Source organism: Thunnus albacares, chromosome 23 (assembly GCF_914725855.1).
Source record: "Thunnus albacares chromosome 23, fThuAlb1.1, whole genome shotgun sequence".
Classification (NCBI taxonomy): domain Eukaryota; kingdom Metazoa; phylum Chordata; class Actinopteri; order Scombriformes; family Scombridae; genus Thunnus; species Thunnus albacares.
Genome location: NC_058128.1, coordinates 20,281,456 through 20,294,429, shown reverse-complemented (window position 1 = coordinate 20,294,429; position 12,974 = coordinate 20,281,456). Strand labels below are relative to the sequence as shown.

Below are 12,974 nucleotides of genomic sequence, written 5' to 3'. Positions count from 1 at the left end.
TTTTTTGTCCCAGGACAAAGAAGCCGTGGGTTGCTCTGTATCTCTTTATGTACAGTAAACCTATTCACATTGAACTCTACCAGCTTCCAGTGTATTTTTTGAGTTTTTCTCTTATAAGTTTTGAGTTTAATACTAAGTTGTGGGTGACCTGAAGATTTATTGGGCCATTTGAAGATTTTTCCACGACACAGGGAAGTCTGTTTTCTTTGCTTGACATTGGGTAATGATTCTTTTTGATGCCTTTTCTACTTAATCACTCACATAGGCCACTCCTCAAACATGGTGCTTTTTTTTGTCACAACAATTGCCTCAGTGGTCTTGATTTTCCTTAATCTGCTCCTCTGTCCTCATCTCCAGTCAGGGGCAGAGCCAAACGTTGTAAACATTCAGGGCTTAGCCCAAACCTTTTTTTAGTTAGTCAATCTCTGGACATGTCAGTCACATCCTTGTTGTTAGTTTCACTTTATGACTGCTGTTCCTCTTTGTTAAACTCTTTGATATTACTTTCATATTCATACAATAAAGTCACTTTTTTTGCAGTGTTTTTATAATTATTCATTATTTTTGCCTTTAGAGGAGGAAATAATAATTTCCATCCTATCTTTGGCATTTAAATGAAATGGTGGGTGTTCTGAAACTAACACAGAAAAAGTATACTGACACATAAAGTTGGGCTTCTCTTACCAATAATTTAGGATTAAAGTGCCTCAAATTATTTCTTGTGGAAAATTCATCTAATGCCTGGAATAAGTAAGCTAAGCCATTTTTATCACACTTTTCTTACTTGTGTGGCTGTAAAAATGTATAAAATCACATTACTCTTCCTTCAAATTTCCAAGTCACAGCTATGCCACACTTTGAAGGCAAAGCCCTACTGCCTAAAAATTACGCTTTAACTCTGTTAGTCAGAGGGGAGGAAGTTTTTACTGGAACCTACAATAAAAGGGGGTCAAGGTGGGGTTAGTAACAAAAATGTGTAGGTCAAAGGTTACTGAATGACAGTGATAGTATTTTGACATCTGCTTGCTTAGTAATATGAGATCTATCTAACTCACAGGCCTTGTTGTGTTGTCATGGGAATCTTTTGAAACATTTAAAGGGAGTGTGGTTTAATGTTCAGGCTAATGGGTGTGAGGCTGAGGACTTTCATGGCAAATAATACAGAATGTACACAGTGCTTTTCCAATGATACTAAGAGTAAACATCAAAAAGCATACAGAAAACGTGCATCATAAACTATGAATCAAGTACATAAAGACTTGAATTTTCATTATCTGACAGATCCTTTTCTGTATATTTGTCTTTCAGACATGATGGACATTGACAACTGTGGCTAACAAATGCTAATAAAGATGGATGAGAAAACCTCCAATGTCAAGAAAATACTGATTTATTTTTGTTAATGAAGATTTATGTTATATTTTTTATTATTTGTTTTTTAAGCTGAAATTTGAATCTCGTCATGTGAATCATGTTATTCCTATTTCTATATTTGTATACTGCCACTAGATGTCACTGTTCCTACATTTGTATGATTTTTCTAAAACATTAGCAGTGAGGTTTCTCACAGGTGATCCTGTGATAAACCTACATTCAAGTATAACAAAACATCTAACATTCAAATATAATAAAACATCTAATTTAACAGTCTGATTTAACAAATCATCACATTTCAAGCAGAGTTTATTACAAGTCACAAGCTTCAGATGTTGTGACTGTACTGATCACCTAACAATTCCTGCTCATAGACAATTCTAGTTCATAGCTAACCCACCTTTAATTTTCACACTGCATATGGCCTCTATATGTTTACTCATGACTACTGTTTATGTTTACTCATGACTAATGTTTTGTCTTAACTTACAACCCTTAAAAACAGTGAACTGTATTTTTAGCTGACTTTAACAATATTTTTCTTTGATTAAGTAATAGTTTTAGGTGGCTACATTGCCCAACACTAACAAAATAAATTAATAAATAAAACAAACACCCTTAAGGTACCACTTGCATAGAAGTTTGAGAGCACACATTGCTCTACACTGCACATAACACAGTACACATGCCAGTTACAGTTACAAACTTAGAGTTTATTACATGCATTTAATAGATTCAACAAATGAATGATGGAAACGTGAAAGAAGAATTGTAGATTAATAGTTTACAATATAATCATTTTTGTTATTATGACTTTCACTTCACAAAAGTAGACAAAACACAGACTTTTAAAACAAAATAATAAATTATGGCTCTGTGCAATATTGTATGGAACGACACATCATGAGAATATTAACAAGTACCTCCTGTATTGGTGGTAGGGCATTGCTTCCTCCGGCTATCAGCTTCTGCAGATTAGAGGTCTGCAAGCCTGTTTGGTCCCAGCGGGTCCCAACACACTGAGTTGATTCAGGTCAGGCTCGCACCAATTTTTTTTTTTTATTAGATCAGGCTCGGGTCGGACTCAGGCTCATTTAACTCCTCTCCTTTCACTGTGCCCATACACAGAAGTACATGTGCATACATTATAGTTCTACAGTTCTAGGACTATGCAGAAAATCAGGGAGAAGTTGGAGCATTGTTCTTCATTTTCTGTAAATTTACATTAAAGAAAGGTAGGCCATAAATCTTTATATACTTATTTGCTGCTGGATTACGTAGCTTTGTTTTATTCTCTACCGCATGCTTATGCTTATCTGTAATGGACAGTCGATATAATATTTGTGGGCATGATTGTCAGTGGCACTGGTTGTTATGTTTGAGGCCTATAATAAGTTTATTTCAAAAGTTTGATTAAATAAAGTATGACATTTTGCATTAATAATGCTTCATGTTTCTATGACAATGCAGACAAAATATGTGTGGCTCAACAGAGTATCCACATGTTTGTGTTGATCAGAGAGCGCGCATCAGAGAGAGCTTAAAGTGATATTGGTGTTGGTCTCGGGTTGGGCTTGGGCTGGAAAATTGCAGACTTTGTCGGGCTGGGGCCAGGCTAGGGCTTGTACACACCTAGCCAGAACCGGGCTAGAGCTGGAGTTTTTGGCCCTTGCAGGGCTCTACTGCAGATGACATAGCAGCATCATGGTCCTCATTATCTACACACAAAAACAATATTAAGAAAAGTCCCACCCAGACTTATTCTGAGGCAAATGCTAGAAACGTGTGTGTGTGTGTGTGTGTGTGTGTGTGTGTGTATGATTGTAAAGGTGAAGAAAAAAAAATTTACATACAGATATCTGACACTTGTAGATAGGCTATGTTACTAACTATTTGGCAGGTATTATGCTCCCTTACACAAAATCAGTCAACTAATGTATTATTGTATCACAAACATTTGATAGCAAAGAACAGGCGAGTGAAATCAATTTACAGGTGATTATCAATAAATAACCATCGTGACCAATGAGCTGTGGCATGTTGGAGGTTGCAGATGACATAGCAGCATCATGGTCCTCATCATCTACACACAAAAACAAGTCAACATTGTATTAACGTTACTGGTATTTTTAGGCAAGTTGAAGGTGGATAACAACATGCCATCTTTATCGTCGTCGATTCCACTCCTGTTCTCGTCACTGGCACAGTTGGTGGAGTCCATGCCAACATTAGCATCATCAGAATCGAAGACAAGCTTCACCAGGGCAAAACGTGAGTCGATCACCCAGCACTGCGTCCAGTTCATTAAAAAAGGGACAAGTTACCCTGCCCCTGCCACTTTTCTTCTTGTTGTCCTTGGCATTTCTGTATGCCAGTTTAATGTGTTTAATATTTCGTTTTCATTCATTCGTGACATTGCAGCCAGGACTGGTTGTAGCTGTTTTCCACCAATTGCTTAGCTATTGCTTCATAAATGGCACGGTTGCGATATAATTGCCAAGTTTTGCTTGTATACTTTTGTTTACAAATTGAGAGCAGACACTTGGTCTCATCTTGACTCCATCCACGAGTGTCTTGAATATCCATAGCTTTCTTGCTGCTTTCTTGCTGCTTTCTTGCTGCTTTCTTGCTAGTAGCTGAAAATGGACCTGTGTAAAATTTTCACATATATATACTATGTACAAATATATATATATATATATATATCATAATCCTCTATTCATACATCACTTCTTAGACAAGGCAGATAGAGAGAGCAGCCAGCTGTTCTACCTTCTCCGGGTCAGGTCAACCTCTCCTCGTGGTCGTTGTCACGAGAACCAGTATAGGGACCAGTTTGGCTCGGTCCACCAGATCGTTTACAGATGACCTCACACATTACAATCAACTGTAGGTCAGAAAGTGTAAGGATGCCATGTGTTTGAGCCGCAGACCTCCATTTAAATGAGCAAATTTTAATTGTGCTATTGTTTGTGTAGAGAAAGAGATCTACATCTAATAAAACATAAATGCCAAACTTTACATGTGATTATTTCATATCTGTTTGTGTAGAGAGTGTATGTTCACTAGTACCGTACTGTATGTATACTACATTTATATATGTGTGTATGTGTGTATATGTGTGTGTGTGTGTGTGTGTGTGTTTAATGGAGAAAGGTGACCCATCTGTACATAAGATTTTAAATTCTGTATTTAATTCTGTGCTGGGCAGAAATGTACTGCTGCAGTCTGGGACATGGGCTGCTCCATTATTTATTAGAGAAGTACAACAGATTCCTTGTACAATCCACGAATGGAATTCAGTAAGGCAAAAATGCTGCAAAATTGTGACAAATCAGTAGTTTGCCCTGTCTTGACAGAGGAGACCTCAGTCATGTCTCCAACATTCCTACCATTCCTACCACCTGTCTCTTCATACAATATCCTAATTAAGAGTCTCTCCTAGAACCATGTATTTGTCCCGAAGCGTCATAGTATGGATGTCACCGTTTGGTGCATGCAGTCATTCAAAGAATACACAACAACCCAAACAATTACTGTCAAAATAGTTTAATAATCCACATACTCAGAAATGCAGAACAATAATTCTAGAGCACGTGTTCCAACCAGAACGTTTTGGCAGCGCACCACTCAGTTGTAGCATGGATGTATGCTAGAACCCGAAAAACAGATAAATTCCCCATAACAATGTAACAGAGACAATTGTACAGCAGTATTATGTAACTACAAGAAATCTGTAAATAGTTATAACCTGATGTGCTACTCCGCCTGGGTCAATATGTGGATTGAGTCTCAGTTTCTGTGTCCCGACGTTCACTTCTGTGGGTCCCCCTCCCCTATAAATGATGTCTCCGCCCTTACCTCTCCCTTTTTTTATTGTACTCCATGGGAGAGGTAAGCGACATTGCAGTCTTCCTGTTAAATTATGGTTGTGAGTTTATTTGTTAGCTTAAACTTGTGTAGTCTTCCAGTCTAGCCGGCCTTTTGGGGGCATATGTAGGATAAGAGGACATCGATCATATTCTTAATAATGGGAGGTTGTGGATGGAGGCTGTGTGGCAGGTGGTGGGCCAAGACCATCTCCCAGGCGTCCAGCACACGAACATTCAGTCCTTTGAACATGGCCCTGAGCACCTTGTCACGCTGCAGTGAGTACCAGTCACTGTTGGTCAGCGTCTCATAAAGCGACAATGCTTTGAGATTTGCAGTACGGATGACGACCAGCGTACCTGGAGCCCTGTCCAGCAGGCGCACCACCGCCCTGCGGATGCTCCGCAGCCGCTGGATATAGAGCTTGATGGGGAAAGTGCTGAAGTGAGACCAGATGCCAAAAACAACAACGGTGTTCATACCTCCAACTAAATCATCTAGTTCATTGGCAATGTAGCGCAACTCTTTGGTTGGGACATTGACAAAACGGATAGGGGGACCGTGGCAGCGGTACGTCACCAGAATGTTGTTTGCATAGTCTAAGGCCATAAAGGGCCCAACTTGCTTCAGGTTGTGCAGGTTAAACTCCTTGAGATCTAAAAGTATTAAAGAGGAAACACAGTTGGGACACATTAATAATGTTCACACTGCAGCTTGAACTGTTGTCAGAGATTTCTTTTTATTAACTACCTGGTAGTGCTGCATTGAGGTGTTCAAACCACTGCCTGATGGTAGAGTCTCCATACAGGTGGACCACCTTGCCTTTCAGACATTGACTGATAGCAGGGGATGTGTTGAACTGGCGGACTGGGGTGCCACCTAAGGCTTGCCACGTATCCTGGTAGTAATAGCCAGAGGGTCCAGACTTCACACTGCTGCTCTTTACCTCTGGTTGACCTGAGAAGAAGTTAAGGCATTATAGCTGGCATTATTCTATATTTTTCCTATTGTCAGAACATCCCATTAAAAGATTAAAACCAACATTAGGCTTGTAAAGGTAATGGTAGGTTGTTTGTAAATGTTTCTTCTCGCCTTTTTTTACTTGTAATTGTCTGTAGCACATTAAAGTTTGAATTATTGTTACAGGCAGAGGTTGAAGTAGTGAAAATTCTGCTTTACCTTTCATTTTTGGCAACACGTTGACATTTGCCAATCCTGAAGCCTTAATGGAGACTTTCATGTTGACACCACTGAAGAAAAAAACATGCATAATGAAATACTCATATGTAGCAGACAGCTGTTTTCAGCAAAAAGCATTGATAAACCAATTGCACACTATTTGCCTAGCACCTATTGAATATATATTTATATATATATAGAAACTCTAAATGATTGCTTATGTTGCTCTGTGTAAATACACAATTGTTTGCTGACAAGTACACCATGTCAACAAGGTTTAGAAATAAAATGTAATAACCAAACCATTTTTCATGCAGAGACTAATGTATATTCCTAAAATGGTCCAGTACATGCAGAGATGCTGCATTCGTGTCACAAAAGAAGAAAAGTTGACATCTGCTACAGCTTTGAAATGTGTATCTTTATGTTTTTTAAAAGACCACATCCTAAATACATGGTTAAAATGTGAATTAGAATATAACTGAATAACAACAAAATAACAACATTAAACTGGAATATTTGCATTTTCTGAAGAAAATGCGTGTGAGAGCTGGAGGCTGTTAGCTGCTGCGGCTGCAAGCTGCTGCTCCAGCAGCAATTTTAAAAAATCTTGTAGCGCCACCTACAGGTGAAATTGTATCAAATGCAACAGACTTGCTCAGCACACCCATCTGTACAACTTTGCTAAATTTGATTACCATGGAATATTACATTTAGGAGATATGGCAGTAAATAAGTAGTATGGTGTTGTTTCACTTATGGCCACAAAGTAGGGGTATTGGTGCCATGCTTCAATATGTCATGGACATTCTCATGAAGAACTTGTGTACCAGGTTTAATTTTATTAAAGACAACAGAATTGCAGAAATATCATATTATAATATATATACCACATGTTGGTAGAACTGTATCAAATGTTACACATTTGTGTATTATGGCTGTATGTACAACATTCCCTAATTTAGTTGCAATCCAATTTAGCATTGAAGAGTTATGGCCCGCTAAGGGCATCAGAGTCATGCCTTCGAAAGTTTGATAACCAATTCCAGACAAACTGTAAGTGATATCCTAAAACAAGCTCATAAGTTTTGTTCAGGGTCATCTAAATATGGTATGTACCAAGTTTGGTAAACATTACATGAAATATGTGCCAAAAGAAGCAAAAGATGTGTCTACCAAAAAATCAAAAATGGCGGAAGATTTTTCCAGGTGCAAATGAGCGTGGCCTATGTCATTCGAATCAGCTTTATCCAAGTAACATGCTGTACAAATATTGTTTTGCCACGCCACACGGTTTATGAGTTATTAGCCAAAACATAAAACACGTACAGCATACATCTCCTTACCAAGATGTACATTTTGACATTGAAACAAAGTTTGTATGGCAAACAGTACAGAAGTAGATAGACGCCAAAAAACAAAAGCGAAATAATACTAAAGAAAGCAAAGATAACATTGTGAGAGCTGCAGCTCTCACACCATGAACATAAACTTAAGTGAATCAGGCTTATTATTTGATTTGTATCATACGCACTCTTGAGATTTCCACCAAGGAGATACATAGTATTTATTTATTATAAGTCAAACAAAATGCCAGTCCTGTCTCTTTGCTCCTTTACCTTTTAAAGAGTTTTTCCTCCTTGGCCTTGAGTTTTTGATTGAATCCTCCCTTGGAGTGGTTGATCCTGGCGTCACAGCTTAGCTTCTTTGGCTTGTAGCAGAACCACGGATCACCTGTGTGGAGGTCAGTGTAGTTGCACAGTGGCTGCTGGGTTGGACGCAAGAAGACATTACAGGTGGTAGTTTCAGACACTGTGCCTGAGCGGAAGACACTGTGGAAATAAACCCTATCCGGCTGTTCTCTGGTCAACCTTTGCAGCACTGTGACAGCCTCACTGGGGTGAACCAGTGTCACCTGATAGGACAGAGAACCAGAGTTCAAATTTCATACCCATTCCTTGAAACCATGTCATAGCAGTAAAGATAATTAAAGTGAACACTACTTAAAGTTGCACATTTCATTTCAGGTGTAAACCAGATTGATCTCCAGATGCTCATGTCTGGAGAACTAACCATTCACTTACCTCTCCCCTTAGCAGCGATTGTCCAAATCATAGTTCAGCAACCATAACTAGGCACAGAGGACCTGTCAATCTTTGAATTTCTCCACATGGTGAAGTGGTGTGCATGGGGTTGTAGTGAGAGCTATACTTGACATTTAAAGAGTTTGCAAAGTGCTCTCTCTTTTAGAGTAAAAGCTTAAGAAATGAATTAGTGTGTTTGTCTGCTCTAATGTAATTTGCAAATGTTAGCATGTCCGGCTAATGAGCTTACTACCTACAGTAGTAACCCAGCATTAACTAAAGGACAAGGAGCATGTCATACTACATTACTTTTGGGGGTTGCAGGTTACATTAAAAAAGTTCACTGAACATGATGCCAGCTGCAGCAAAGCCTCCCACTAATATTTGTAATTTTGTTATCTTTGTTTGAAAATGTTTCCAATTTTTACTGCTTTGTAATACAACTCACCATACAGTTTGTAATATTTGTCAAAAAGTCTAGAATAAACAGTAATTCATATCAGCTGGTCCAGAGTATGGCACATCAAGCTGGCATATAAAAATCCTAATCATCAAGTGATCCACTACAATTTTTTCATGAGGATGCACCTAAAAAGGCTTGCCAGGGTCTCATTGAATGATTCTTCTAAATGCTCAAATTTTCCCAAACTCCAGGCACACAGGTATGATGTGGAAGTCCACAGAGGTTGATAGCTTTTCTCCTGCTCTGCTTTTGTTAAATGATGACAAAGGTTTAGATCCATCTGTTTCTCATTGCTGTATTATGTTAGTTGGTTTATACGCTGCCAATAGTTGCCACTTGATGGAAGAAACCTTTTTCTCAATATGTCAATGGCATTTATTACTCTTGGACATACATACATAAGTTTAAATTTTCCACTAACATATTAAATGATGCTAAACAGGATAATATTTCTCAGATCAAATCTTTGATTGCTGAATTCGTTTAGCACTTCTCAATCCTGTGCTAGCAATCAAATCTAGACTATAGTAGAGTGGTTATCTTTGATAAGAATGATTGACAGCATACAGAAGAATCTAACCACTGCATGAAATAAAGGACCCGCTGTTTTGGAAATTACTAAGGATTTTGAGTAGTAAATCTGCCCCGGGTATTATTGCAAACTGCATATGTTTCATACAAGAACAAAAAGTTGACAGGCCTAGCAACAGTAGCTGAGTAACAGTCACAATCATATTTAACATCATATTTTTTAGCATCACCTCAACATGAGCGTTTCCCTCCCAGAGTAAAGAAAATACAGCAGAGTAGGAGCCATCGAGATGATCCAGCACTTGCCCAACCACACCTGCACCAAGTGCTCGGTTGTGCAGACGGGCGAGTAAGACATCTCCCCCAGACATCTTAGGACGACCCTGGAAGTCATACATTTTGATCATAACTTCCAGCTGATCCCCTACATGCCACTGTCGTCCACTCTCCTCTGGGAGAATAGTGAAGGTACTGTGGGCAGGATCGCTGGTCTGCTCCAGGGAAAGAGGATCTGGCAGGGATGGAGTTTCAGGCCAAGCAATGGAGTCTAATAATAGGCGTTCCTCGAGAGCATCTTCAGGGGACTGTGGCTGAAAGTTGTAGAAGTGGTGTTGCAGGTGAGGTCTCGTGACAGGAAAGGTGGTGATCACCTTATGCTGAAACTGGGAGGGGGGTCAAGAGAGTGATGTGACAAAGTTGTATATCAAAAAAATTATAATGTAAGACAAATGAACTAAATGAAACAAAAAGACTGTTTTTCCTGCCCCTCATCAGAAAATCACTGAATATTTGTAGGGGTTGATGAAAGAAGTTGATCAAACACTCAGTGATAACAGCAACATGAAAAAGAGAAAGGAAGGAAAACTACAGTCAGAATGTCCTTACAGTCCATTTCAGTAACAACTGTAGCAATAAATAAATGTTACTTTTCATATTTCTTGTTACAGACAGTTATACAGGTTGATGAATTTAAGGTGTGCTATTTATCAGAGAGCAATTTTTCTCCTTTAAAAAAAACCTTCATAATGAATTTTCAAATGAGGACAATGTTACTGTTAATATTTAACGCAACTTAAGTGTTCATACTGGTTATTCTGGTGGAAAACTAATGTAGTTTTGATTTTCCTCCTCATATAAATCTCAGAAGTGAAGGTACAAATATAATGTTAAACTGGTCTGAAATGTCTGTAACAATATTCTTTCTATGCATTGGGTTTTCATTGTGGAAGTACTGTATTTGTTTCCACTAAAGAATGTTGCAAAAAACAAACATTTCTGCACTGAACTCATGAAAAGACCAAACCCAACAATGAATTGATCCTACTAACAAGTATTGTCCGTGTAGCCTTGGCCTGATATATGTGGATTATTCCTCTGTTTCATAGAGCTCAGTTGTTGCCCAAAAACGATTAAAAACACATCAGTGAGCCAAACTGTTGCACTGGGTGACATGTTCTTTTATTACCATTAACATGGGCCATGTAGTTCATTTTGAATTAACATCTTCATGTGCACGTCATACACTGTTCTGCTGCCATAAATACTCAGCAGTGCAGCAAATGCATATCTATCTATGGTTGAGAATAGTCCCCAACAAACTAAAGCAGTTTTGCAATGGGCCTGGGTTGTTATGATTTAGCCGTGCCATGATGACACGCGTTTCCACTACACCCTCACAGCAGGGGCAAACCGCACCACTTTGGTAATGCATACTACAAGGGCAGCAACTCCCACCAACAGAGCCATGCCATCAGTACCTGATTGTCTCAAAAATATGTCTTTATGCAAGCAACAATAGAGAAGGGCATTTAAGAGTAACAGCATCAGCTTTAGCTCAGTGTGACTACCCTGCATAAGGGGAAAAAAGCTGTACATGTTTTTGACCTGTTTTTAAAGATTTACATGTACGTCTTCAGTAGAAACTAATGTGCTTGGGGCTCAGAGCCATAGACAGGGTAGGGAATATTTTGAGAAATGGACTAACACATTGTTGGTTTTGGTCTTTTGAAAGGATTTATTGACAATAAGAAAAAAATATAGATGGGAATAATAAAATGAAAATATATAAAAGTATAATTATTTGAAGGAGTTTCTGCTGTCAGCCAAATGCATGATTGTTAGCAAAAGAACTATTTTCCTCGAATTGCATTTGTTTAGAAATATGAATGAAGGACATTACTGTTATCCAAAGCCATATTGCATATGAAAACAATGTCCTTAAATCTGACTGTTTCAAACAGGGTCCACCCTTCAAGCAGTCCCACTCAAGACCAAATTCTCACCTCCAGAGCATCCATGTTAAAAAGAAAAAAGATGAGGACAAACGCAGCCAGGAAAAAGGAGATGGCAGCAAACTTCAAACAGCAAAAGCTGACCACTGTTTTTCTACAAGCTCTGGCCTTCATGATTGATGATCAGTCTTAATCTGTGGCTATAAAACAAAGAAACAGTGTTAATTGACACCTTGTTTAGCTGTATTTTTGTTAGTGATTACTTGCAAAAACATAACCTGAGTAGTGAAATGATCTCTATGCAAATAGTGTGGTATGTTTGCCTTTCAATCTTTTTTACTAAACTTAATCCAGTCACCCAGGACATTCCTGATTGATTAACCATCGACCAAGGCCATAACCAAAGTCAGCAGCATCACTCCCCTTGCAGTTTAACATGAGGATTCATCCCCAGGTGGCCCAGTCATTTACCCGTTGAAACATAATGTAAATACTTCTGCAATCTTTTGCAATCTTACACGATATCTGTGGGTTAGCTGCCATAAATGGCTATTTATCAAAAACAGGAACTAATACTTCTAGTAAGGGTGGAAGAGGAGAGGACAGACAGTTGCACCACAGCCAGGGAATCCAACCACCCATTGGTTGAGTGCTGGGAGTATCCTATCTGTGAAAGGGGTTAAAAAAAACCAAAGTAAAACCAATAATTCAAATAAAAACACAATGCTATCAAACCATACCACTATCAACAGTGACAGGACTCCCAGTACACAGACCACACCTGTCAATAACTGCTATGAATCATAACAAAACAATACTAAAATAACCACAAGAGCACTATTACAAATTAGGTGCAACATAAAGATGAATTTGCGATATTTTAAATTAATATGTTATGTATCAGGTATCTTTTTTACAGCTTCTCATCCTATAATAAAAGTTAAAGCAACCCCATTTAATTATTATTTAATTATAAGTACAATATATCACTGTTTTTGAATTCCTACCACTACCCTTATATCACCACTGCATGGGTTCTAGGGTCGCCTTGCTACAATAACAAATGGTGTGTGAGTGTGAGGTGGAAAATCTATGAGAGGCCACCTCGGCCAAAATTAAAAACTTCACTTGCACATACATACAGTATATACAGGTTCTAACCACTTACACATACATGCATACTCTCATGCATATACATACATACTATATATATATATATATATATATATATACACACATCCA

The 12,974-nt window shown here is 38.4% G+C and overlaps 1 protein-coding gene across 1 annotated transcript; it reads right to left on the bottom strand.

Moving 5' to 3' along the window:
- Positions 1–4,907: 4,907 nt before the first annotated feature.
- On the bottom strand, positions 4,908–11,798 carry LOC122975650 (NXPE family member 3-like). The gene is made up of 6 exons (XM_044344180.1): positions 11,784–11,798; positions 9,732–10,163; positions 8,043–8,338; positions 6,424–6,494; positions 5,995–6,201; positions 4,908–5,900 (listed from the first exon to the last, which is right to left on the bottom strand). The coding sequence occupies exons 1-6, from the start codon at positions 11,796–11,798 to the stop codon at positions 5,347–5,349; spliced, it is 1,575 nt and encodes a 524-aa protein (XP_044200115.1). The 3' UTR covers positions 4,908–5,346.
- Between the last annotated feature and the right edge of the window lie 1,176 nt (positions 11,799–12,974).

Excerpts from the sequence above, each read along its gene's own strand:
- LOC122975650 (XM_044344180.1), bottom strand. Across the intron at positions 8,339-9,731 it reads AGGGAAACGCTCATGTTGAG|GTGACACTGGTTCACCCCAG; the intron begins GTGATGCTAAAA and ends CTGTCCTATCAG. Across the intron at positions 5,901-5,994 it reads CCTCAATGCAGCACTACCAG|ATCTCAAGGAGTTTAACCTG; the intron begins GTAGTTAATAAA and ends TAATACTTTTAG.